The 27,944-nt window shown below is 48.3% G+C and overlaps 1 protein-coding gene across 6 annotated transcripts in view; it reads right to left on the bottom strand.

Annotated features, from left to right (window-relative positions):
* Window positions 1-26,988, bottom strand: part of Eps15l1 (epidermal growth factor receptor pathway substrate 15 like 1) — a 78,589-nt gene extending 51,601 nt beyond the window's left edge. For all 6 annotated transcript variants that reach the window (XM_051178191.1, XM_051178193.1, XM_051178192.1 and 3 more), the window contains exons 1-4: window positions 26,920-26,988; window positions 2,124-2,165; window positions 1,621-1,710; window positions 1,028-1,075 (exon numbers count right to left, since the gene is read on the bottom strand). In XM_051178191.1, coding sequence (XP_051034148.1) covers window positions 1,028-1,075; window positions 1,621-1,710; window positions 2,124-2,165; window positions 26,920-26,952 — 213 coding nt within the window. In that variant the 5' untranslated portion in view covers window positions 26,953-26,988. The remainder of the gene's footprint in view (window positions 1-1,027; window positions 1,076-1,620; window positions 1,711-2,123; window positions 2,166-26,919) is intronic.
* Between the last annotated feature and the right edge of the window lie 956 nt (window positions 26,989-27,944).

Here is a 27,944-nt window from a genome sequence, read left to right as displayed (position 1 = left end):
TCATCCATCTGCCTCTGCTGCCTGAATGTTGGAATTAAAGGTATGTGCCACTGCAGTGAGATATCCACCCCACCCAAACCTGTTGCACTGACCACACCCATCAGGGCATAAGCACAGGTATGGATGTGACCTGTGGGAGGCTAGGTCTGGGGTCCCAGACCCCAGCTCGCTCTCTTGCTTCCTGGTCAGATTTCAGAGAGCATTCTAGTGGCACCCAATGTACCATACGAGGTACAATTTATTTTAATTATTTTAAAGCTTTATAATGTTTTAATCACTGGTAAGTTCATTGTGATGTTTAGTTTTTTTGTTGTTGTTGTTTAATTTTGTTTAAAGGTGCTTATATTGGTGTGTGTGTGTGTGTGTGTGTGTGTCTGTCTGTCTGTCTGTGTGATGTGTACATGTATGTATGAGTGGATCAGAAGAGGGCATCACATCCCTTGGAGCTGGAGTTACAGGTGGCTGTAAGCTGCCAAATGTGGATGCTGTGACCTGACTCAGTTACAGCTGAGTCCTCTCCGGAGCCCCTCACTGTTTACTTCTGACTATCAACTGAACACAATGGGAACTACCCAAGAAGGAAGTCTCAATGAGGAGCTGCTTCAAATAGGCTGGCTTGAGAGGGGTTCCTGGGTTAACTGAGATTGAAAAGCATACCCTCCATGTGGGCACCCCAGCCCTGGGCTAGGTAGGCCCTGGACTGGGTGTGACTGGCTGCCTCAGGTTCCTGCTGCCTTACTTGCCCCAAGTGGCTGTGCCTGGAGCTGTGACCCACAGGTGCCCTTTCACCAGAGCAGCTTCTGTCAGGGCATTTCATTGCAGCAGCAAGTGAAGAAGCTGAGGCAGTCCCAAGATAAGCAAAAGAATGTCCCAAGTCAGGGGCTCCCATACTTACAGACCTGCACTCCAAAGTGAGAATTCCTCACAGCTGTATGTGGATGACAGCAGACAGTGGAAAAAAGAAATGTACAAGTCGCTTGGCCTTAGGGTGCCCAGCCCCTCCCCTGCTCTCTGTGTGCATATATACCTGTTTGTCCAAGAACCCTTTACCTTCGGGGTCTGCCAAGTCCCATATCTGTGGAGACATAAAAGGCTTATGAGTGTGACTGTCGCTCACCAGCCAAGCTGGACAGAACAGGACTCACATCAACTGCTTCTCTGCCATGGGCACTAGGAACCCAACCCATGCTCACTTAGTTCCCTACTCAGTCATTACATGGCAATGTAAACCCATAGCTATCAAGACACCAAAAGCACTCTGGTCCAGTCTGCTGCCTACACCTTGAAGGTGACCATCATCTGAGACTGACCAGGCTAGCCTCAAACTCCAGAGATCCATAGCCCTCTGTCTCCAGAATGTTAGGATTAAAGGGAATTCCACCATGCCTGGTATTGTAGGTTTGGTTTACCTTTTCAAAAACAAGTCATACTATGTAGCCCAGGCTGGCAAGGAACTCATGATCCTTCTGCCTCAGCCTCTCAAGTGCTAGGATATCATGGAAGGTCAGCTCTAAAGGCTTCATCCAGGCCTTCAGATCCACCCAGTACAGCAAAGAAGCTCAGGGTGTCCTGGCCCCGTCCAGGGAGGGTCTTTCATTCTAGGAGTGCCAGAATCCCTACCTTCCCCAAGATGATGTCAGAGAGCCCCGACTTCTTCAGAAACAGTGCCGCCTCGCTGGCCCCAACTCTCCCTGTGTAGGCAGGGTCCACCTGCAACAGGACAGCAAGAGTCTACACAACCACTTACAGCGCAGAAGTAGCTGTGCTGTCTCCATGTGTTCACAGGAAACGACACAACCATTTACAGATGCTGTCTCCACATGTGTTCACAAAAAGCTGCTTCAAATGTGTTCCCAACTGCAACTACAAAGATGCTGGGAGGGAGTACACGCACAGCATATAAAAAGGCACTGGCTGGCTGGAGAGACGGTCAGTGGGCAAAAGCTCCTACTGCCAAGTCTGAGGGCCTAAATTTGATCTCTGGGATCCACATGGTGAAAGGAAAGAACTGACCTCCAAGAGTTGCCCCTTACTGCCACAGGCACCCTATGGTACAGGTGAACACAAATATACCTACACAGTAAAAGGGACTTAATGTAAAACAAGATAGCACACAGACATACCTGCTTGTAGTAAGATTCGTATAACGGATTTCCACTGGGAATCTGAACAAAACAAAAGAGTCAGAAAGTGATCACGAGTGGACATAATGGCCCGTCAGCACAGAAGCAGCCCCCATCTTGGGCTTTTTCCTCTTCAGATACAGTCCAAGCTGGTCTCTAGTTGCTTGGTTTCGGTTTTGTTGGGACAGGGCCCTGATAGAACCTGACAGGCAAAGCAAGAGAGATGGTGGTGGGGCCTCCTTCCCCGCCCCCATGGGTTGATGGAGTCTCTGTGTGTGTCTCTGAGTGACAGGCAAGCATCTGTCTGGTTGATTGAGTCCTCACCTATCCTGTTCTCTATGAGCTGCCTGACAACTGACAGTACACAAGACTCATGCTGCAGGCATCTTCCAGGATGCAGACAGCCTCACACTGCAAGTATCCACTTCCTCTGTGTGGGAGGCCGAGAGTCCTCCACTCAGCACCAAGGACATCCCTCAACCCGGTTAGCCCAGAACTCCAAGGTCAACTACCTCCATCCCTCACTGGTCTCAACAGGATGCCCCTCTAAGGAGAAGAAGTTATCTGGGGGAGCATGTCATTCTAGTGGAGAAGTAAGCAGCCATTATACAGCAGTGGGGTCTCCCAACATTGAGGGAAGGGGTAGCCAAGGCAGGAGTCTTGTGAGTCAAGACAGCCTGGGCTTTGTATCAAGATCCTGTCTCAAATTAAAAAAAAAAAAAAAAAAAGTAAACAAGTGACTATATGAAAGGCTGTCCCTATGTTGGTACTTTATGGAAGCTCAAGTTCAAATGCAGGCCGCATCAACCCCACTAAGGGCTGGGGAAGTGGCAGTCAGCCAGGGACTCCATCCTCTGAAACATCACAGGTGGGTGTGTGCTGCCTGCTCCCTCTGTCTGGCCTGATGTAGGTGTCCCTTGGCCTTCCCAACCACCAGAGCTTACTTGATATCTGACACAAAACACACCGGGGTCAAGTGAAGAAAGTGAGATGGGACTAATTTAAAGAAGGGTAACATTCACACAGCTGCAGGGAGATTGAGAGCCTGAGCACTCTGAGAGGCTCATCAAAACTTCCTTAAGTTGTAGTGCACATCTTCAAATCCCAGAATTCAGGAGGCAGAGGCATGAAGATCTGAGTTTGATGCCAGCCTGGTCTACATAGAGAGTTCCAGGCCACTTGGGGCTGCATAGTGAGACCCAGTCTTTTTTAAAAACAAATAAATAAACATCCTTAGCCTGGCCTAGCCTGGCCATCAAGAGACTGAGTCAGGAGGGAAGCTGTCCTGTAACTGCATAAGGATAATCCAGGGAAGGGACTCCCAGGCTCTCAACCAGCACTATACAGCACAAGATCATTTCGGGTTCAAAACAATGAATTATAGTCAATTTCTCTGGGGAAACCAGTCACCTGTGAGCAGACAAAATACCCAGACAAAGTGGGGGGGGGGTTGTGGGGTACAAAGAGCTGCTGGGGAGAGGGAGGGGAAGAGGCTAGATGGCAGAAAAAGACCTGAGGCTAGAGCAAATGCTGGAGAAAGAGCATATGAAAATAGCACTATGTGGAGCCAACAAGATGTCTCAGCAGGTAAAGATGCTTTCTGTACAAGCCTGATGACTTGAGTCTGAGCTCCAGAACCCACAAGGTGGAAGGAGAGGACAGACTCCCTCAAGTTATCATTTGACCTCTTCACATTTGCAATATACACACACACATATATATACATAACTAAATATTTGAGCAAGCCTCTAGAACAACTTCCCCAGAGCAGTAAGACTGACAGAAAGGAGATAGGCTGTTTGTCATATCTGAGAAAAGGTGAAAATGGCATATCACCTGCCAAAGCTCATCTATACCACAGGTTTCATTGGTAAAGTCTAGACTGCAAATATTTTCAAGTTTTTGGAGGTAGAACTTCAATCCCACTGCACCTAAGCACACCAAGCATCCATTCCCAAGACACTGTGGCTCAGACAGCAGTGGGTTTGGTACATGTGCAATTATTACCATCTGGCTCAAGCTTCCCAAGGGCCTACAAGTGACAAGAGCCACATTCAGGCCAATGAGTTCAAGCCCAACCAAAAGAGAGAGCTGGTCCCAGTCAAGACAAAACCCAAACCAAGCAAAACCATCAGATCCACAGTCAAGAGAAACATAGCCCAGCATCCAGAGAGGCCTCCACATCCAGGTTCACTCAAGCCTATTCTAGCCCTGGGACTGACTGGCTGTGCCACCGCCCCACAAGCCGTGGGGGCAGAACAGCAAAGACAGAGGTTTGCACACTTCAGAGTCACACTTCCTCTTATGTCATGCCTTCCTGGGGACACTAAAGCCATACCTGCATGATGCCTTATTATTCACTGTGACACCACCCAAGCCTCGGCCATGGCCAATATGTGAAACAGGAATGAGCAGAGACCTCAGTACAGCTAGCTTACTCCCAAGCAGGGACAAAGCCCTCTGATGGCCCACAGCTGCCAAGCAAGTTATGCATGCAAGTCTGACCCCAAAGGGAGAGACACAAAATGAGACCAGCCAGAGGACAAGTCTTTGAGGGCAAGAGGCAACAGGGGCAGGGAGCTGGTTACAGCCCCACTATACACCACACTTGTCTCTTAAAACATAGCTTGCCTTCCCTAAGGTCCCTTCACTTCTCCAGTAGGAGGAGATGGCAGAGGGAGGACGTAGAGCAGTTTTGCACACTGCTGCCAAAGCAGCTTTGCAACACCACAATTCACGTGCATTAGAGAATATAGGAACAGGGCAGCGTCCCTGTGCAGGGTATGTTCTACAGAACATATCACAGCAACTCTAATCCTGGCAGGATCCCACTTCGAGCAAGAGGGAGACTCCTACAAGCCTGAGCATCTGGCTGTATCTTGCCAGACCCACGCTTACCACTGCTCAGCTGAAACTGGACTTCAGGTATCTCTTTGGAACTGAGGAGATGGCTGGGGGTAAAGCACTTGCCATGTAAGCATGAGAACCTGAGCTTGGATCAAAGCACATATAAAGGCAGCTATAATGCCAACACCCCTACTGTGAAAGAGGCAGAATTCAAGGTCATGGACTAGCCAGACTAGCATACATAGTGGCAAATGAGAAGAGATCTGCAGTGGAAGGAGAGACCAATGCTGTTTGTCCTCTGACAAGCCTTGTGGAACTGTCCTCATTTCACACCCACTTTCTTTTTTTAAGGATCTAAATCTTCCAGGAGGGTTTATTTTCTGTTTTACAGTGCTCAGGATCGACCCTAGGCCAGATCCTCTACCTGGGCTATGACCCAGCTCTGTAGCCTTCAGCAGGTGGCAGGGATGGGGAGACACAAAATAATTTAAAACTTCCAGAAAAGTATGTATAATTCACTCCCCTAATAGACAGATCATAGTGGAGCACGGTAACATCCCAACACTCCCCCAAGTAGAGGTATGGGAGTCTGGAGTTCAGGGCAATCTCAGCTCAGGTACATATGGAGTTTAAGAGAACCCTAGGATATCAGAGACCATCTCACCCTTCCTGACTGAGGATCAGGCTCCTCAGTGTTCACTCAATGTTTCATATCCAGCACTTTCATCACTTTGTTTTCAGACAAGAGTCTTGTCTGCTATGAGAAATTATTTTTAGGTATGTTACATTTGTTTATGCTGTAGAACATTTGTTTTAACGATGCAAAGATATGCTGAATTCTTTTATGTTGCATTTGTTTAACTCTGTGAAGCTGTGTTCCTTTGCCTATCTAAATAAAACACCTAATGGTCCAGGTAGGAGATGGTGGTGCAGGTCTTTAGTCCCAGCCAGCACCCTCCAGGCAGAAGCAGGCAAATCTCTGTGAGTTTTGAGGCCAGCCTGGTCTAGGACAGCTAGTTCCAGGACAGCAAGGGCTGATACACAGGAAAACTGCCTTGAATCTCACCCCCAACACTAGGAGCAAGCTTTGGGCTTGGCTTTCACAGACACAAGAAAATCCAGGTGTAGCTTAATAGTCTAAAGTTTGCTTATGTGGTCAAAAAACCTAAAAAATATGTAAAAGAGGTCCAGAAAAACCTCTAAAATAGTTCCAGTGTGTTTTACAATGTTCATAGGCTTAAGAAAGAAAATAGAAATAATCATAGAAAGACATAGTTTAAAAGAAAGTAAAAATCTTTAAAGAAACAGTAGTAGTAATATAAAAGAAAAAGGTCATGTAAAAATGGGAGAGACACAGGGAGTCAGGATCCTGTATGTTACTGTGTTGATTTTGAATTTTTTGATTGTTGATGATTAAATGACAGCTATTAAGACACAATGGATTGAAAGAATTGATGAAATAAACTAGCCTACATACTTTAGGAATGCCTTAACTTCAAAGAAGTCAAAAAATATATTTACCAAATGGAAATTTAAAATGCTTTGGAGACGTGGTTTTGCTTTTGTTTCCACAGAAAACAAGAGGCTGTGGATTCATTCCAGGTTGATATGGATCTGGTTTGATCAAAGGAGACCTACTGAAACTTGACAGGTTTGATATCTCAACAAAGGTTACCTCTCATCTTCCCAGGACATGGCCACTATCTCAAATTTTTTCAGAGACCCTAAAGACTCTTCATCCATACACAACTGGAAGCAGTCTAGAGAAAACAAGGTCCACATGCCCAAGAGTTGGGCTGTAGGAGGCTTTTGGTTATTTGGTGCATCATGGATGTTTGTTATCCTTTAGGGGAATTTAGGATAAAAATGCAACTACTAATCTCAGATAGTTTGTGTTGGCATGGATTTTGGTATATTGTTACAAATTAAAGTTAATTTTGTTACACGTATATATGTTTCTACCCTTGTTTAAAATGCAGCTCATTTTAAAATACAATGTATAAATAAGGTTAGTAGATAATCTATTATAAACTTGTAGCCACATTAGGTATGTTTTCAAGGTTAAGTAGGTATATTTTAGATGTATAGATGACCTATAGAATATGGCACTTAAAATGTTTTTTGTTTTGTTTTTCCGAGACAGGGTTTCTCTGTGGCTTTGAATGCTGTCCTGGAACTATCTCTTGTAGACCAGGTTGGTCTTGAACTCCCAAGAGCTAGGATGATTAAAGGTGTGCACCACAACTGCCCGGCTTTAAAATGTTTTGTTAACTTAGGGTTTTTCAAGACAATGAAACACATCTGCTCCTGGCAGCACCAATTTACTTCATAAAAGCACAATGAACATTAAAGAAACTCTACAGAATTTTGCTTTAATTGTGGCAAGGTTAGCCACTGGGCAAAAAAAACTGCTCTTGCATTTGACTGCTGACATTGTGTTGTGCAGACTGGACGTGGAGGACACACAGAAAAAAGACTGTTAAACTTTGCCAAAACAAGGTGGGACAGACCTTCAAAATTCCTCTTTCATAGAAGAGTTTGCCATATAGTCTGCAGGACACAGGAAAGTGATTAGCCAACTTTGCCAAAACAAGGTATGACAGTCCTTGAAATTTCCTGTTTCACTGAAAAGTTTGCCAGATACTCTAGGCCTGTAGGCTGAAGATGGATGCCCCAACATTGCAGAGGAACTTTGGATGATTGTTCAGGAAGCAAGATGTCTCTGTTACATAAGATTACATTCTTCTGGGTCTTTGATGGAGTTGAAGACTAGATAGTTACAGTTGCAGTTTTCTTTAATTATGAAAAAAAAAGTTAGATATAAAACTTTGGATCCACTGAGATAAAATATGTAATGTATTTTCTCTGAATTTGTTAAATGCAAATGGACTGGACATTGTTAATATAATTACTGACTATATATATTTGTATATTTTCATTGTACTTTTATGTTAAAACTTTTCATTTTTATTTAGACATAAAGGGGGAAATGTGGAAAATTATTTTAAGGAGTGTTACATTTGTTTATGCTGTAGAACACTTGTTTTAATGATGTAAAGATGTGTTGCATTCTTTTATGTTGCATTTGTTTAACTCTGTGAAGCTGTGTTACTATGCCTGTCTAAAACACCCCAATGGTCTAACAATGAGGCAAGAAGAAGGACTGGCAGGGCTGGCAGGCAGAAAGAATAAATAGGGGAAATCTTGGAAGAGAAGAAAGAGCAAAATAGAATACGGAGAGGAAGGCATCAGGGGCCAACCACAGCATAAAAGTGAAATTAAGATATACTAAAAGAAAAGGAAAAATCCCAGAGGCAATAGTTAGACAGGTCAATTTAAGTTAAAAGCCTAAAAGAGCCAAAGAACAAAAAACAACCAACAACATTTTGGCATTCCAACATGGGACCAGAGTAAAAGAAAATCCCAACAACAAGTATCCCTGGCAGATCTGGCACTCACAATTTATCTCATGCTGACCTAAAACTCTCAGCAAGCTCTTGTCTCTGCTTCCTAAAGCTGAGACAGCTTCCTAAAGCCACCATGCCTGGCCTTGAGTTCCTCATTCAGTCCTCCTATAGGGTAATGCAATAGGGCAGACAATGTGCTAGCTCCTGTTTACTGGTGGGACAATAGAGTTTCCCCTATGCAGGCAGTGAATGCTGAGGCTACAGGAGCTCCAGGCTGGAAGAGGCTTTCACTTGATCCTAACCTGTGGCAAAAATAGCCCAGGTATGACAGTAGAACAGCTACATGGGCATGTGACCTGGGAAAATGCATTCTTGGGCTCCACAATGGTGCACTTTATAAGACCAAAGCAGCCATGGCCAGACACTGAGCATTCAAAGCCATCTGAAAACAGATGCAGTCTACTGTCCCCCAGGGAGCCCATACTCAACCCAACCCCAGCTGCCCTGGGCACAGGAGGAAGGGGCAGTCTCAAGTTTCACATGGAAGCCTAGACATGAATCAAAGCACAGCTTGCAAAAGTGTGAGTGCTAATCTTGTCAACCCAGCCATACCCTCAGTGCATGCTGGCCTGTGCTCTGGGTGAGGACACCAGATCTGTCACATGGCAAGAGCATGGCAGAAATGAGACTCCACTACATGGGTATGTTTGGCCCCAGAGCAGCAGTTCTCTCTAGGCCAGGTCAGAGCTAAGAAGGAGCCTGGAAGTGAGGAGTTTCACAGCAAGGGACAAGCAAAAAGGCAAGAAAAGCTGATCATGGCAGTATGACTTGCAGCTGTGCTGGAGGCTCTTTCCAACCTGGGCTACAGAGTAAGACCCTGTCTCAAAAATACACAAAAACAATAAAAAGACAGATGCTGAAGCCCGGCTGGCAGAGTGCTTGCCTGGCACACATAAAGCCTGGCTCCAACTCTACAAGCACACTGATCACCCCAGCATTCAGCAGGGACAGGTAGAAGGATGGGGAGAGCAAGATCATCCCAGCTACACAGTGAGACTGGAGGCCAATCTCAGCTACATGAAACCCTGTCTGGGGGGAAAAAAAAAAGTGGTTTTTTGTTTTCATTAAAAAATGGGGCTGGCAAACAGGTGCAGTGGCATTCAGGAGGCAGAGGCAGGTGGATTTCTGCAAGATGAAGACCAGCCTGGTCTACATAATAAGTTCCAGGACAGCCAGGGTAGTGAGACCCTGTCTTGGGGGGGGGGGGAGGTTGGGAGGGGGAAGCAAAAAAAAAAAAAAACAAAACAATAAAAAAAAAATTGGCTGACAAATGGCCCAATGGGCAAAACTGCTTCCCTTCAAGCTGGTGTCATTGTTCTACTGCTGAAGAGACACTATGACCACAGCAACTCTTACAAAAGGAAGCAATTTAACTGGGGCTTGCTTATAGTTTTAGAGGCATTATCATCATGCCAGGGAGCATGGCGACATGCAGGCAGATGCTGTATCCATAGCTGAAAGCTACATCCTGATCCAGAGTAGAGAAAGACAGAGACTATGGGTTTGGCATGGGCTACTGAAACCTCAAAACCCACTCTCAGTGACACACTTCCTCCAACAAGGCCACACCTCTTAATCTTTACAATCCTTTCAAATACCGCCACTCCCCGGTGACTAAGCATTCAAATATATGAGCTATCGGTATTCCAACTACCACCATCACCACACCCAGTAACCTGACTGCAATCCCCAGGGCCTATATAAAGATGGAAGGAGAGGGACAGCTCCATATACACACTGTGGCACATGCTCCCCCCATCACCCATAGTAATAAAGTAACTTTAAATTAACAAAGACAGCAACAAATAACTACAAAAGCCAGATGGTAGTAGTGCACTCCTTTAGTCCCAGAATTCAGGAGGCAGAGGCAGGCAGATCTCTGTGAGTTCAAGGCCAGCCTGGTCTATAAAGCAAGTTCCAGAACAGCCGAGGCTACACAGAGAAACCCTGTCTCAAAAAAACGAAACAAAACAAAAGCCACCAAAGAGACAGCGGGAGCTCAGTAGTAGAACACCAATTTGTGTGGACAAGGTCCTAGGTTTTATCCTCACCAGAGGAAGGGAGGGAGAGTAAAATTTAGGAAAAGAAACAAAGTTGAGAAGGGCAAGCCATGGTCAGGCCAGGAGGACAATGTCCCCCATGAGCAGCTATGTTGGCAGAACATCCTGTTAAAAGCCATAAGGTGCCCAGGCTAACAAGGCTTTGGGCCTCTTTCAGGTTATGGGTATTTTTCATAGTACATCAGTTATCTCCTGAATGGGGCTCAAGTCTAAACACAGAACTCAGCTGTTCCCAGGAGCCTAGGGAGTTTCCTACCATATTCCATGAAAGCAGATCCGAGCAGGTCAGGTGTGCACTTTCCTGTGGAGCCATGTCTGTGAAGGACTGTTGGATTCAGGAGTGCTTCCCATTTGGGAGTTCAAGCAAAGCAATGTACAGCCTGCATTACAGAATCAAAGTACTAACCTTACTGTCTACTTGGCAAAGTCAAGACCAGCCATGGAACAGAACAGGCAGAGGTCATACACACTTTCTTTGCCCTGCTCTGGAGGTGAAAGGTGCAGGAGCTCACCTATGCACCCCAGACATGCAGGCATAAACAACTCCCTCAAACTCCACCCAGACTCCTAACTATGGGATCATTCTCAGACTGATACAGAATGGCTGTACAACTAAATATGTGCCTAGGTATGTGTATATGCCAGTGCACAGAGGTCAGAGGACAACTTTGTGAGAGCCATCTCTCATCCACCAGGGGTCAAACTCTATCAGGCTTGTTGGCCAAGCACTTTTACCAGCTGAGCCATCTCATCGGAACAATGGTTTATTTTAAAATTTAAAAGGTGTGTACATGTGTAACACTATTTCAATTAAAACTGTGAAATGGATATTAGGAAGACTCGCTCTTTTCCCACTGTGAGAGTCCTTGGGATTGATCTTAGGGTTATCAGGCTTGGCAAGTGTCTTTACCTACTGAGCCATCTTGTCAGTCACCCTCCTCTTTTAAAAGAATAACCCGTGGAGGATGCTGGAGAGACAGCTTAGTGCTTAAGAGCACATACTGATATTACAAAGACATGAGTCAGGAAGCTCACAGCCATTTGTAATCTCAGTTCCAGGGAACTGACACGTCCTCTGGCCTCCACAGGCCCCTGTATAGTATATACATTTCAAATAAACTTCTGCAAGAGCCAACACACACAAAAAGTAAAGCAAAAGAGGAAGAAAAGTTAAGGTGTGTCTGATGGAAAGGCTTTCTGCAACCATGCCAACCAAGGAGAGGTAATGGGGCAGAACACAAGTGTGCACATAGATTTGTCCACTGAAATGGATCTGTTTGCTCATTATTATTATTATGGCATTTTTGTGACAGGATGTCATTAGGTAGCCAAGGCTAGCCTTGAACTCAGTGTGCAGCCCAGGCTGGCCTCAGCTACCAGCAACCATCCTGCCTTAGCCTCTAAAGCACTGGGATTACATCATTACACTGCTCTGCCTGATAACCCCATGTTTGCAATGCCAGTGTGGAACACTAAATCTGACACATGCTAGGATCCACCACTGGGCCACACTCCCAGCCCTGTTCCAATGGAGTCTAAGGATAGGGGATGTCCTTCTGTATAGATGTTTCTCTTATTGGTTGATGAATAAAACACTGTCTATCCACTGAGGCAGGAAAATAGGCAGGACTAGAACAAGGATAATTCTGGGAAAGGTAGGCAGAGAGGTCCACCAGAGGAGTTACCATGTAGGCCGCCAAAGGTCTGGACCCTTCTCCGGTAAGAAAAGACCATGTGGAAATACTTAGATTAATAGATATGGGCTAATAAATAGGACAGAGATAGCCAATAAGAAGCCTAAACTATCAGCCAACAGTTTTATAATATAGTATCTGTGTGCTTATTTGGGGCTGAAGCAGTGGCAGGACCTAGGCAAGACCAGAGAAAGAGCCAAAATAGTCTAACAAAAAGCAGAGTAGATGAGATGGCTCAATGGAAAGGAGCTTGCCACTAAGCCTGACAACCTGAGTCTGACCCCCTACACCTACAAATTGTCCTCTGACCTACATACACACACAAACTACAGCGCCCCCAACATAAATAAGTAATAAGTATAATTTTTTTCTAAGAAGTAAAAGCTACATCAAGGGTCTGATCTGAAAGCTGTGAGGGCAGGAGGTGGTTTGGTAGCCAGGAAATGGGTGGTTTTCAGCGAGGTACTGGAGAAACAAAATGGACCACAGCTGTTGGCCACGTATTGGTGATACAGGTGAAAATGCTAATGATTACAGACTTCAATGCAAAATGTAAAAATATGAAACATGTGGGGGAAAGCATAGGAAAAAATCTTTAGAATCTAAGGCTAGGTGAAGCTTTAGAAGCCAAGGTGCCTGCTGTGTGTGTACAAGGACCTGGGTTACACATTTAGGCCTGTTCCACCCCCAGCACTTACTGATGTGATGACCCTGTTTCCCATCAGCCTCACTTACTGAACACACACAGTACCCAGGTTCCATCCACACACTGGAACAACAAATAAAAATGAGTTCTTTATGCTGGGCAGTGGTGCTGCAAGCCTTTAATCCCAGCACTCGGATCAGAGTTTGAGGACAGCCTGGTCTATAGAGTGAGTTCCAGGACAGCCGGGGTACACAGAGAGAGACGGGGGGGGAAGAGTTCTTATACCTGACCCAAAGGTAAAGTTTAACTCAAATTTCCTAAATTCAAACGTTCACAGAAGAACAGTGAGAGATGGGGCTGGAGAGATGGCTTGGCAGTTCAGAGCACTGGCTGCTCTTCCAGAGGACCCAAATTCAACTCCCAGCACCCAAATGGCTGCTTACAATCATCTGTAACTACAGTCCCAGAGGATCCAACACCCTGACAACGCACATAAAATAAAACAAACAAACAGATGGGGGGAGCTCACCCGCAGGGCACTCACCTTCCTACACAGTACTGCTCAATGAGTAGCAAAAGACACAATGGCCATTTCATTAAAGATACACATGGGGAAAAGTGCAAAGATGTTGGACACCATGAACCAGCACAGAAATGCAAACTAAAATTCCATGGCGTGGCTCACACAGCAAAGACAAGGCCTGGCAGAACTACTGGTGGGAGGGTAGTCAGGTTCCCAAGAACAGGGGGGCTGCCAAAAACCCAACACAGCTGAACAACACTACAGCTGTCCAGTCAGTATACCTCCATCTGTCTGCTGGAGCCGCACCAAGGCTCTTACAGGGTCAAATCAGTAAACACTGATGGGACGTGTTAGACACAGCTAGAAGACTCGCCACTCAAACCAGTTCTTAGAAGCTGGAGGCTGAGGCAGGGGAATTACTAGCTCTAAGAGAGCCTAGGCCCAGCACTCCAATCCCTACCCCAAAACACATTTGAAGGCTAGGATTTAGCTCAACAAGCGGGAAGGAGACAGGGGGAAAGGAACAAGGAAGGAGAGGAGCTGGGAGCAAGCACAGTTCTGGACTGGAGAAGCTACTCAGCGGTAAGCTGCCTGCTGTGCAAGTATGGAGACTTGACTCAGATCCCCAGCACACACATTTAAAAGAAAAAATAAAATTGAAAAAGAAAAGGCTGGATGTGGTTGAAGCCATCTGTAACTCTAGTGAGGGGACACAGGTCCCATAGCTGAGTGGGCAGCCGTGTCTGCTCAGAGGCTGTCAAAAGATAAGGTTGAGCCTGATATGGCTCAGCCAGTAAAGGCACCTGTCCAAGCCTGACAACCTTAGTTTGATCCCTGGAACCTCTAGGATAGAAGCCAACCTCTGACCTCCACAGAAGGAAGCACTGTGACACTCTTGTGGACAAACTTACATTTAATTTAAAAAATTTAAAGACAAGGTTGAGAGAAATAGAGGGAGGTATCCAACATTACTCTGTCAGCCTCTACACATATGAGCACACATGGGCACCTGGATACACACCAACACACAAAAAAATTAAAGCGAAAAATAGATCATGGACCAAAGTGCAAAACATACCAACAAAACAGAACAGGCTAATGTAAAAAACCACCACACAAACCCTATGGCCACAGCCAACAACCAGAGACTGAGCACAAGAGGCTAATCCCAAAAAAGTGGACTCCTCACTGTATAACCACCAGGTTAAAGCCAAGCAACAGCTGGCTGCTGACTGCTGGGGAATTTAGAAGGAAGAGGGGAAAAGTGGAGTGGGGAGGGGAAAGTGACCCATGGATCTCTGCATCACTGCCATAGCTGCCACTTGACTACAACAACCTCAATGTTTGGTTTGTGTCTGTACACACACACACAAGCACATGCATGTCAAGGTCAAAGTCATTCTTAGCTATACCCTCAAGTCAGAGATCATCCTCAGCCAACTGCAATACCATCTCAAAAAACAAAAAGACAATCTTGGAATTAAAGATATGGGTCTGAGTGGGCATGGTGGTACCTGCCTGTATCCCAGGGAGCTGAGGCTGAAGCAGGAGATGATGCACTCCAGGCCAGCTTGGGTCACATAGTGACCTCTGACTCCTCAATGAAAAGCAAAACACAAAAAACTGTGTGCATGTGGCTGGATGAAGAGCTTGTAGGACAGCACTGAGGCAATAGAGCATGGCTACCTGCGGCGAGCTCATGTCATCCCTCTGCCCTTCCTCTCCCTCTAGTGTGTATAGGCCTCAAACCTGCAGGTGTTAAGAGAGAAGAGAACTTTTCCACCAATAGGAACAGGCTTTTGTCTAACAGCAAACAGCAACCTTTCTGGGCAGGGCTGAAGTTTATGGGGGAGGAGTGCTGAGTCTGTGGGGAGGTCCTGGGTTCCAGCACTAGCACTGCAAACAGGAACTCACACATCTGTACCCCCAGGTATAGGAGTGGCCCAGAGTCCACCAGAAAAACCTATCCAGATGTGCAGGGCAGGAAGGGAGAGAGAGCTGTTTTCCCTCATGGAGTCAGAAATAGATGGACAGGCAGCTGAGGCCTGACCAAACCAGTAATGACTGGAGTGACAGCATAGCAGAAAGGGTGCCTAAGCCCAGGACACAGATGCCAAAGACTGGCCAGGTGACATGGAGCCCACAGCCCTACAGGCTGCAGCCAAGGTCCTGCTTCCATCCCCAGAACAACAAAAAAAGATCAAAGACTGAAAACTAAGCATGGCAGGGTGGGGCCCACAACGACAGGCCTTTCTTGGATAGCTTCTTCCATGTTCTGTGGTATTCCAAATTTGGGCCATCTTTCTCTGTCCACAGAACAGAAAAGGGGACAAGATAAAAGTAGGGTCAGTCAGGAAGATCTTTAGATTCCCACCCCAACCAGAGGAGGCCAGTTGCCTTCCCTGTGTGGAACACAGTGGGAAAACTGTTCCACACTACCAGAGCTCAGATGCAAGAGTTGAGAGCATCAATTGCTACCAGGGGACCTTGGATCCCAGCCTCCACTACAAGAAATGACCCTGAGGGAAAAGGTCACTTGCACAGCTTTCTGAGATAAGCCCACCTTCAGACAGCCTATCTGGCTCTGCCAGCCCCTCCACCTATCCCAGTCGGCCTCACGAAGGCAAGGAGTCCCAGCCTGATGTGGTGGCACATGCCTATCACTTGGGAGGCTAAAGCAGGAGGCTGGTTGTGAGTTGTAGGCAAGCCTGAGCTAAAGCAAACATTCCCTGTGCAGAGGCCAACTTCACCCAACAGATGTAGATTCCCTTACTAGCCCAGCCCTGGATTGCTAGGCAACCCTAGGACAGTGGGCCTCAGTCTCCACATCCTACCACCAAGGCCTTGTGGTCCTTGGCTATACTGATTCATTCACATCACATGGCTCAAAGTGGAAGCTTATCCTATCCCTAGAAACACCCTTCTATCCTGCTTCCACTCAAGCTTTTCCAAACCTCTGCAGATGATCCCCCACAAACAGAGGCAGGCCCTTGGCTCCAACACTCCTCCCTTGCTCACTCAACATGTGCATGCAACAATAAGGATGCAGTGTACACCACAGTGCTCTGGGCTTCATGAAGGTCAGCCTAAGGCAAAGGGAGTCCAGGGTGACAGACAGGGACTGTGTAGCACAGTGAGGGGCTTCAAGGCTGGGGCAATGGATCCACAGACCAAGCAAGTGCAGGCCTCTGCAGGAGGTCAGACAGAAGCCAAGTGTCATGACACACATCATCCCAGCAGTAGGGAAGTTCAGGTCAGCTTGAACTACACAGTAAAACCCAACAACAGCAACAATGATTAAGGAGCTGGTGTAGGATTCATCCCAGCAGAAGAGCACATGCTGGGTAACAAAGCTGTAGACCTCAGGGCCAGGTGCACTGCAGCTCCTAGAAAGACTGGCCTCCCAGACTCAGTATGCAGAAGGAAATGCAGTGAACAGAGAGTGGTCATCACCCTAGCAGAAGCTGCTATACAGAAGTGACTGAGCAGGATGCCATTAAAGCACTGGGGCAGTAGAAAAGCAGACTCTGTCTATCCAGGGGACATTCAACAGATGCCAAAGAGCACTACCCAGAAGCTGTGCCTTCTCAGTCTCCAGACACTACACAGCTCACCACCCAGCTCAAAGACCAAACTCCCGCACTCTGCCTATGCTTGAGCAGCACCCTGGAAAGTCTGGGGGTGATCACCCTAGAGGGCACCTCAGCAGACTTGCCGGTCACGCCCAAGGCCACCTTCTGGAGAAGTGCATCTGTACAGCACTCTCTGTAGAGGATGCCCTCGGCCTTGAGAAACCCCTTTCCTTCATGGCCCTGGGCTGTCATCTTGACTCCCTACCCCCACCTGGCCTGCTGTACCCTACCTACCTGAACACAGGGCTCAGGACTTGGGTTTGAAAGCATCTGGCCCCCTCCTGGGGTGCTTCCAATCTGGCAGGATGCCTCAATCCCACCGAACCTTGCAAGGTCAGTCTGTCACCTCCTTCCCATTGTAGGCAATCACTAGCCCTGGTCACTGGCCAGTTACTGCCTGATTCCTCAGACAGCAGGCCCTGAGCTCCAGCATCTTGAGCTAAGGCTCAGGGTCAAAGCTGTGTCTAGACAAGAAAGAGCTTAAGCCAGTACCCCCCTGCCTGGCCCACTTGCTAGCACAATGCCTCTCCACACTCAGAGATCTCACCATTCCAAAAGCAAGGACACACGACCAAGGACTAGGCCAAGGAGGACACAGCCTCTCCCCTGCAGAGGCCCCACCTGATGAGAGAGGCAGGTCCTAGTCTCAGGCTCAGTCTCTACTGAAAGCCCATCTCAATGACAGAAAACCCTAAAGAGACCACGTGAGTTAGTGCTTTCATGCACAAACTCACACTGACACATCCAATCACCACTTTCAGTCACGCATGCTCACAGTAGCACTCCATCCTTCCTCTCTACCCTCTGAGGTCCACCAAACATCCAGATGCTATCATCCCTGTGTGTCACAAATGATTCCTGTGCTGAGTGCTAGGAATGACTGTTCTCCACTTCCCTCAGCCCCAGAGCAAAGCCTCTTTCCTAGCCCTATGTCCTGGGCACAGAACTGAGGAAAGGAGTACTTAAGGTCTGATTCATGGCGATACCTGTCCTGGCCCCTTCTCCTTGCAACTGTGAGAGTTGGAGTTGATGGGAGGAGGGAGGGGGAGTTGGAACTCAAGGCCTCTAAACACTAGGCACACACCTGTCACTAAGCTATGAGCCCTCAAATGAAAGAATTTGGCCTGAGAGAGGCCATGGTCCAGGGTGCTCAGCAGATACAGCTGGCCAAGACTACCAGCCCCACCCACCCAAAAGGTTCCAAAACCCCCAGGAGTAATGGGGACAGCCTCAGAGACCCTACCTAAGAAACAAACCCAAGAGGCAAATACCTTCCAGATCCCACCAGAGTTCAGCTGTTTCTAAGATACCAACACTGACAGGGAGGGGACCTGAGAGCTCATCTAGCTCAACGGGAGAGATAATGCTGCTTAATATTGCAGACATACACCAGCCTGAAAACTAGCCCTCTAATCCAAAAGGAGTGTGCATTTCAATTTTATTTTCCAGCAAAGATAAACATCCTAACATCTGTAAATCGGTGGTTTCCATTTCCAGCACCAGAAAAATAAGGGCTGGGGACAGAAGTAAGGGTAGGCTAATTCCCTGTGATAAGGTCCTTTCCACCGTCCAATGGATGGCAATGCTAAAGAGGTAATGCAGAGGTAAGAGGGGCTGTGGCTGCCCTGGAGCTCAGAGGGCTAGTCTGCATGCCCTATGGCTACTTTTTGTTTGTTTTTTTTTTTTTTTTTTTTGTTTTTTCCAGACAGGGTCTCTCTATGGCTTTGGAAGCTGTCCTGGAACTTGCTCTGTAGACCAGGCTGGCCTTGAACTCACAGAGATCCACCTGCCTCTGCCTCCCCAGTGCTGGGGATAAAGGTGTGCACCACCAACGCCCAGCTGCTACTGCTTCATCTGATCGTATCCCTTCCACAGGTGAAGTTCCACTGCTCTTCCTGAAGCCCTCTGCCACTGCATACCCACACCTGACATTGCCTGTGGCAGTGCTCCCCCCAATACAGCCCCGTCCAGTGTTTCTCAAATCCCCTAACAGCTCGGCAGTGAGCAACAGTCAGGCCCTGGGATACAGGACAAGTAAAAAGGCATGGGCAACAGAGGTAGGTAACACATCATGTGCTTATTACTCTACTGAAGAAATCCCAAGCCAGGCACAGAGGCTGCTATGGCCACCCAGCTACTCAGGAGACTGACACGTGGAGGTGAAAACTTTGAGGTCAGTCTGAGCTACACTGGGAGAGCCTGCCTCAAAGTAAATGTCTTTAAAATGCCAGGGCTATATAATTCAGTTGGTAGACCACTGTCTTAGCATGCATGAGACTATGGAGTCCATCCTCAGCACTACATACTATGGTTATGGTGTTGCATGCTTGTCATCCCAACACCTGGGAGGCAGGGTCCAGGAGATCAGACTGCCATCCTCCTCTACACAGTAAGTTCCAGGCCAGCCTGGGCTCCATGACAGCCTGACTCAAAAGATGTTTTGTTTGTTGTAGCATGAATAATGAAAACCCACAGACAGATATTGGGGCTAAACTGAAGATCAGAAAAGTAAAGCGGCCAGCCACTAGAGAGTTCTCACCTCTACCAATGCTCAGACTGAAGGGGTTGATTCACTGAACCTCAGACTGCATGCATCCTCAGACTGCACTGAGCTCCTGTCTCCTCCCCAGCTTATATTCCTCTCTAGTGCTGAGATCACCTTTATGTGAGCTCTGTTTCTCTTTTAAACTGGATCAACTTCTTGTAGGTCAGGGTGGCCTTGAACAGAGATCTGTTTGCCTCTGTCTTCTGAGTGCTGGGATTAAAGGTGTGTGCCACCACTGCCTGGCCTCGTTGGCTAGCTAGTGCAGCTAGCTTTGCACTCTGATCTTCAGGTAAGCTTTATATGTTACATCATAAACAAAGTATCACCATAGTTTGTTTTTTAATGAGACAGAGATTGCAAGAATATAGGAGTCAGCTAGGCCAGAGGCAGAAGCAAGCGGATCTCTGAGTTCGAGGCCAGGTTACTGCAGAGTGAATTCCAGGACAGGCTCCAAAGCTACACAGAGAAGCCCTGTCTCAAAACAAACAAAATACAGGGATCACAAAAAGGCATGTGACAAAGCGCAAGATAACCATCACACCAGCCAGCCATTTGTGAGAAAAGGTTCCCTGAAGAGACAGCCCAGCTGTGGAGGAAGAGCAGCTGAGCAGGGAGAAGGGGAAGGGTATCCAGAAGGGCCACTGCAGGTACAAATGCAGGTACAAAGGCCCCAGGGAAGCCCACAGGACAGGCAGTGCTGGAGATGGGAACCTTGGTGTGCCACCCAGTAGCTTGAAAGCCCATATCAGCCACAATGGCTATTTACTTAAACTCCACAGGGATTTTATGCTGGACCATTGGGCCACCACCCTGTCCAGCAGCAAGCTGTGGCCCTGCCTGAGGACAGTGGGTAGGTGTTACTCCTGCTGCAACCACTGGCCTCAGCCAGCTCTAGACAAGCAGCTGCCTGTCTGCCTTTTGTCCAGGACTCGTCTGCAGTCCAGGCACACCATGTCCTATTTACCAAAACACCTTCCACCTATCCCTATAAGTCACCCAGTCAAAGAGATACATAGAATGGCAGGTGCTAGCAATCATGCCAGCACTCAGGAAGTGAGAAGGGAAGATGGCAAGTTCAAGACAAGACCAGGTGAAATACCTTTTTTTTTTGTTGTTTTGAGACAGGGTTTCTCTGTATGGCTTTGGAGCCTGTCCTGGAACTAGCTCTGTAAACCAGGATGGACTCGAACTCACAGAGATCCACCTGCCTCTGGGTGTGCCACCAACGCCTGCCCAGACTGAAATACCTATCTTAACCCTCTCCACCAAAATGTACACAATGTATACAAAACATAAAGATGCCCAGATGGATGGCTCCACAGGTAAAGCCAAGCCTGAGGCCTACACAGCAGGAAAAAAACTGATTCCTACAAGTTGTCCTCTGACCACACTCAGTGGTGGCACACTCATGCCCACACAAATATACACAAATATGTAAATGCTATCTTTTTAAAAGTACAATGATATAAGCAACAAGCAGGTGCTCTGAGGAGCAGTTACTGCAGGCAGCCAGCGACATCAATGTCTATTGGTACCTGGAAACCTTTCAGTACAGGAAACTGCAGCACAATAGAAAGAGCTGGGTCAGCCTAGCCAGGTAAGGCTACCAGGCACAACCCCAGCTATCCAGGGACCAGACTGTTCCGACTCAGCTTACCCCTCTACATAGTAAACAAACACAGCAATGTACAGAGTGACCCAGATAATTAACTCAGCAACCCAAGGTACAGCCCCCTCCCCTCTTCTCTCTCTTGACGTATATTGTTTTTGTTTAGTCAGGTTTAACTATGTAGTTCTGCCTGACCAGGAACCACAATTCACAGAAATCTTGCCTTTGCCTCCCTAATGCTGGCTGAGAGGCTGCCCATCTAGAACCACTGCGTGGAATAGCTTTCTATAGAAACACTTGGCTGCTCCAGGAAAGCCAAGCTGAGGAGGTCAATTGTACAACCCATGGTACTGTTGACAGTATGGCTGACAACACAGTCTAGAGGTCAGAAAGTGATGCTCAGCTCCCCAAGAGCATCTCAGGCAGACAGGCACTTGGCTCCTCAGAGCAGGTGACCCAGGCTCAAAGACAGGCATGGGAACTGGGGCTGAGGAAGCAAGCATAGAATTTTGCTGCCAGGGCCTCAGGAGTCAGCAAAAAGCAAGCAACTCAGGTCAGCAAAGTAACCGGAGGATTGTGGCTTTTCCAGGAGAGGGTCAAATCTGCCCCTAGGCCCCTGTTCTCTGTCCATCAAGCCATCTCTGTCCAGAAAGATTAAGAGCCCTGAAAATAACACAGGCACAAGGGGACAAATGAGTGTCCTCAGGCCCTCAACATTCACTTCAGACACACTAGCCTGGCCCAGGGCTCTGGGCAGGATACCTAGCAGGCTGTGTGGAAGATCACAAGTCATCTGATAACTGTGGGCCTCAGTTTCTTTCCATGCAAAAAAAAAAAACAGTCTTGCTAGAGATGCTGGGGCATAGCTTGCCAGTAGAGCACCACCTAGAATGTACAAGGGCCTGGGTTTCATCCACAGCACCAGAAACATTCAAAACCTACAACCATGGCATGTGGTTCAAGAAAGTGTCTCCAAATCTCCTGGAAAACATGAGACCAGGTGCTTTCCTCTAGCCTAGGGCATCTTCTGTATGAGGACCAGTACTGTGAAAAGGGAACCCACTGAAGGTACCAGGCAGAATGAAATCTCAGGTCCAGGAGGGCAAAAGGGAAATCAGTAGCCACCACAGCACCAGGAACAACAAAGCCTGTTGGTGAGTGGAAGAAAATGGTCAGGACATGAGACTGGAATAGCAAAGCTAGTTAGTCAACAAGGCCAAAAGGAGTCAGAGAAAAGCAGAGTGGGTCTGGGGAGCTGGCTTACCAGACTCACTTTGAGAGGACAGGCACTTTACCTGTGAGCTACATCCCTAAACCCTTGCCAAGAGAATGAGAGCCATGGAAGGTTCTGGACCAAGGGAGTAGGTAGGAAATGGCAGTAGTAAGAAAAGGAGGAAACGAGACTAATGGGGGTGCAACAGCAACAGGACCCACTGGACTCCCCAGAGAATTGCAAGGTTCAGGAAGTAGCCTATTTCAGAGCCCAGTAGGCCCCAGGGGCAGGAAAGTGTCAGGAGCATCTGCAGGAGGCAGGTTTAGAGTGCTGAGCATGGAGGCTGGGACCAGAGAAAGCAGAGAAGGGAGGGGCACAGAGAGATGGAGGAAGTCAAAAGCCCCTGACCAGAGAGGAGGAGGCGGAGGCCTCAGGCTCTATCTCAGGTCCTCTGAAAGAGCAGGAAGGGTCCCTGGCATTAGGGAGAGTAAGGTCAAGGCTGGGTTTGCTGGCACTCATGTGCAATCTGCTCTTAAGAAGTGGAGGCAGAACCGCAGGTCTGATGATCAGGGTGGTGTTGGGGACAAGAACGCAGAGGACAACAGGGAATGTCTCCTGGGGCTGGCAGAGAAAGAAGAGCTCAACCACATCAAACCCTTCTGTTCAGAACACCTCAACCACCCAAATGGTATCCCAGAATGCTCCCCCTGCTTCCTGTGATTGTTGTGACTGGCTCCAAGGGCCTGGGCTTACACCTGGGTGACAATAACACTTATGTCTAAGCTTTAAGGGCAGGCAGAGGGCTAGAAGGATGGTTTAGCCTTTAAGAAAACTTACTGCTCATACAGAGGACCTAGGTGTAAGGCATTATGCTTGCCTGCCCGTCACCCATCAGAATTCACTCAGGCAGTTAAGTACCCTGGTCATTCCAGGGTTCCATGATTTCTAGTCTGTACACAGGTGCAAAGGCCCCTCCCACATAAGCTCTTTCCTGCTCTCTTTTCCAATCTCTTCCTCTAGGTTCCCCTGGGGCAGATTAAGACTTTTCCTTGTGTCCCTCTTCTCTTCTGTCCTGTCTGTGTCTCTTTACCTCTTTTATCTTTCCTTCCCCCTTCCCTCCCCTTTCTGGAAAAACTTCTCATTTAAGCTCTGTTTGCCTGGCATGTATGCCCCTCTGCCTCGGTCAACCTAGCCTGCCAAGGTCCCCCATGCAAAGTTCCCCTCGCACTTTATCATAATACTAGGTTCAGTTCCCAAAACCCACAGCAAGCCTATATGACTCCAGTTATATAGCTTCTAGGGGAGTTAACACCACCCTGTTGCCTCCATGGGCACCTGCACACACAAGGTACACATAACTTAGGAACACATACATATATATAAATAAATCAGGAGGGGGAAAAGGCAGATATAGAAGCTGAGCAAGTGGCTCACACTGTAACCCCAGCACTTAGGAGGGTGAGGCAGGAGAACTGCCATGAATTCAAAGCCAGTTTGGGCAACCTAGTGCCATCGAGATGGTCCAGATGACCTGAGTTTGATACCTAGGACCAATAAGGTAGAGGTAGAGAACCAACTCCTAAGTTGTATTCTGACTCCCACAAACATAAATGTAAGGCTTTCCCAGTGAGTGAGTGCCTAGTGCATGGGAAACCCTGAACTCAACCCTCAGCACACTGCCCCTATAGGAGCAAGGGAATTTTGGATCGGGCCTTCTGCTAACAAGGGTTAGGGAGCAGTCAGGTATTATCTGTGATCACAGTTCTCCAGAGGTTGAGGCAGAATTACTACAAGTTTAGGGCCAGCCTGGGCAACCAGCAAGACTCTGGACTCACAGAGAATCAACACAGACCGCTATAGGCACCATGGCACACATGCCCACATACATATACACACACAACAAACTAAATAAGTGCAAATAATAATAATGATGATGATGATGATAATCACCATAAAAATACAAGCATGGTGGGGAAGCAGCTTAGAAGGCAATAACCTGAACTTATGATCCACAGGAGGCTGGCAGCTCCTCAACTGCTGATTCAGCTTCTGTTCCCACCCACAGGAAAGAAAAGCCATGTGGGAACTGCTGCAGATGTAGCCATAGTCCCTGCTACCCACTTGGGTAACACTTCCTGAGTGCTGTCCATCAAGCAAGCAGCCTGTCCTCCCACTGGCGATAGGTCTAACAGAGGCAACACACAGACAAGCAGACAAGGAAGGCTGTGGGGTTGTGTGAGGCACACATAGCTGTGTGTCATGACTAGCAAAGGCCTCTGGGAAGGATGACATCTGAGCTGCCACTGAAAGACGGGAAGGAATCAGGAAAGGAAACAAGGGGGAAAAGAGTGCTTCTGGAAGAAGGAACATCCCTCAGGGACACCATGACAATACAGCTGGACTATACAAGGAGCAGAAAATTGGCCATGTCACAATGCCAAGGAGACATGTGGCAGACAAGTCAGAAGTTGGTACACATCCGGAAAGAGAGAACCAAGATTCTATTCCAGAAGGTTCTAAGAAGGTGAATCTCAGGAACTGACTCATGTTCTCACATCAGTCACCTGTGACAAAAACACTATCCTACCCTGCAGCTAACTACTTTATCGTTAAAACAGAATGTTCCCCCCATCCCCAGACAGGGTCTCATTACATAGCCCAGGCTAGCCTAGAACTTTGTTTCTGGGATGCTAGCCAGAGTCAATACCATGCTTCTTGGCCATGAACCTCCTCCTTTATATTCTGGTGTTTTGGAAAAAATTGACAGCATGTATCTAACTCCCGTGTATTCAATAACTACCAGCTACTTCCATGGCCCAAATGTGAAAAAAAATCTAAATTATGGCTAATGTCAAAATTAGAAAGTTTGAAAAGATCTTTCTCCAAAAACCAGAGGTAGAGCCTGGGCTAGAGACTGCTTGGCTAGTAACATGCTTGCCCCATCCACGCTCTATCCTCAGAGTTCATATAAGTGCCACATGTTGGCGTGCACTTGTAATTTAAGTGCTGGGGCTTGGTGTCTAGACAGGCTGCCCTAACTGATGAACCCTAGGCCAAAGAGACCAAGGTTGTTCTCTGGCCTCTGCATACAGGAATGCACACAAACACACTTTTATCAGGAAAGCACAGCCAAAAGCACTTGTCCTTAAATGGGCTTAGCTGAGACATCTCTTCCTGAGCCTACACTATAGTTAGTACCTGCCTACTAACAATGACAGCTTATGTCCAGGCATGGCCACAAGCACCTGCAGTTCCAACTACTTGGAAGTCTAGTTGGAGTGAGGCCAGGAATTGGAAGCCAACCTGGGCAACATAGCAAGGCTCCAATCTCAACACATACCTCACATCTGCAGAACACATTCACAGGTGCTGTAATAACATGTTAATTAATAACCACTGGTCTCCACACTGTTAATTTACTGACAGGGTTGCTGAGTGACTAGTTCCTGTAGGACTTACAATCCTGTATTTCTTTCTCCTGCATACCAGGTGAGCCTGGTGCACCAACCTGACTATCAGTTCCTACCGGCTTTGGCATTCATACTGGTAACAAAAGAGCTTCAAATTCATTAAGCAAAATGTGCTTTCACAGTTCTTCCTCTTCTGCTAATGCATTTTACAGCTCTATTTCCCAAATGAGGTAACTGATGTGTGCGGTGGCTAAGAAGCTTGCTTCAAGGACACTCGGGAAAAGGAAGAGCTAGAGCCAAGATCTGAACATAAGGTGGTGCATCCTCACTGGTAACCATGACCCCTGTGCAAGATGATTCTAGCAAACTGCTTATAATATGTTTTGGAGACATACGGGTAATTTGGCAAATTTGCAAGACAGGAGTACTTTCTAATTTTTGTGGGTGTCACCTCCAGAAGACCAACGACCTTGTCCTTGTCGGTGGGAGACGCTGCGCTCCCAGCACCTGACCCCACACACGATAACGTTAGAGGGATGAAGAATGAATGAATGTCTCTGCCTAGAAGCACAGATGCCCTCTCGTGGCTTTCTGCACGTCCCTATGGCTTCTGATACTCTTATTGATACGCGGATTAGCGCCCACCGTGGGGGGCGTGGGATCCGCGCTTTTCGCATCTCGCAGAGGCAGCGGAAGCAGCTCCCTGGGGAAGGAGGGCTGGGCGGCGGGAGGTGCTGCAGGCGCGTCCCGGATCCCCGCGCGGCTCCACGCAGAGACGCCATCCGCCCCGACGCCCGACCCCGCGAGAGACAAAGACTGGCTACTGGGCCCACCGCCCTCGCCCACCTCCGCGGAGACCGAGCGCGACGCGGCTTGCAGACCACAGACAGCTGGGCTGACCCCAGCCGGGGCAGTCGCTCCCGGCGGCCGCGCCCCGCCACCTCTTCGCAGCCTCTCGGAGGGTCGCCGGGCACGAGAGTCTGCGGGCCGCGCTGGCCTGTCACCTTCAGGGCCGCCCGGCCCCCGCCGCCCGAACCCTCAGCACGCGCTTCCGTCGCCGCCATTCCCTGAAGCCGCGCTTCCGCGACGCCTCGCCCTTCCCGCGGCACCCGCTGCCCGCACCTCCCCGCTGCGCGCCCCAGCACCATACCTGCTGTGAGAGGGGGACGAGCGGCGCCGCCATCTTCGTGCGGACTCGGCCTCCCGAGCGCCGAAGGGGGCGGGGACGGAGCTGTGCGTGCGCAGTAGGACGAAGGAGGGATGCGATGCGCACGCAGCCCGGCCAGGGCGAGGGCATGCCTGAAGGCTAGGGTACAAGAGTACACATGCGCAGATGGAAATCCAGAGTTTCACGTGCCCTCATTTTCAGTAGAGGGGCGGGGCCTTGAACATACTCCGCTGGGGGGGGCGGGGCGATTCTGGCTCGGGGCGGGGCTTTGACGGGGAGGCTCGGCGCGTAGCCTAAGTGAAGTGGGCCGGACAAGATGGTAGGGCGTATAGAGGGGCAGAACCTAGAGCACTTTGACTGGAAGAGGTGGGACCTGAACCTCAGGGTTCTGGAGTAGATGGGGTGCGGGGACCAGGCGCGGGCATCAGAAGCACAGCTGGCTTGGGGTGGGCAGGGTAGGCGGTCTGGGGGTGGGGCCTGTATTCATAGTCTGATTGGAGTGGGCTCACAACGAGCCCAGGGCGTGTTGTGAAGTGCACCATCCGGCAGCAGGCCTCCCTTCTAGGCCTTGGGCCTCCAGCTCCCTGAGAATGGATGGCTCGCTGCTGGGGACGCTCTAGACTTCCCGTGTTCCCAGCCCTGTGTGCGCCTCTCAGAGCCTGGCTAAACAAACACAGGCATCTCTTAGCCTCCCTACTCTAGAAATCCTACAAATGCTTAGGGTTTGCTGAACTTTTCCCAGAGACATGGGAAAAGGCCCGAAGTACCACGGCACCCAAGTCAAGCTTAGGCCCTGTACAATGTCGGTACCACCCTGTGGGTTTGTTAAACAGACTTTCAGACTTAGGTTCTGATTCTGTTTGCAGATGTGGGCGTGGCCTGACATTTTGATTTGAGGTTTGTTTTTGCTTTTTTTGTAATGTATGTGTGTATGCCTGTGTATCAGCTACATGCGCACTCTTAACTAGGAGTTAAGAGCATTTATGAGCCTCCCAATGTAAGTGGGA

This window comes from Phodopus roborovskii, unplaced genomic scaffold (genome assembly GCF_943737965.1).
Source record: "Phodopus roborovskii unplaced genomic scaffold, PHOROB, whole genome shotgun sequence".
Classification (NCBI taxonomy): domain Eukaryota; kingdom Metazoa; phylum Chordata; class Mammalia; order Rodentia; family Cricetidae; genus Phodopus; species Phodopus roborovskii.
Note: the sequence above shows the minus strand (reverse complement) of the source record. Positions and strands in the feature narration are given on the sequence as shown.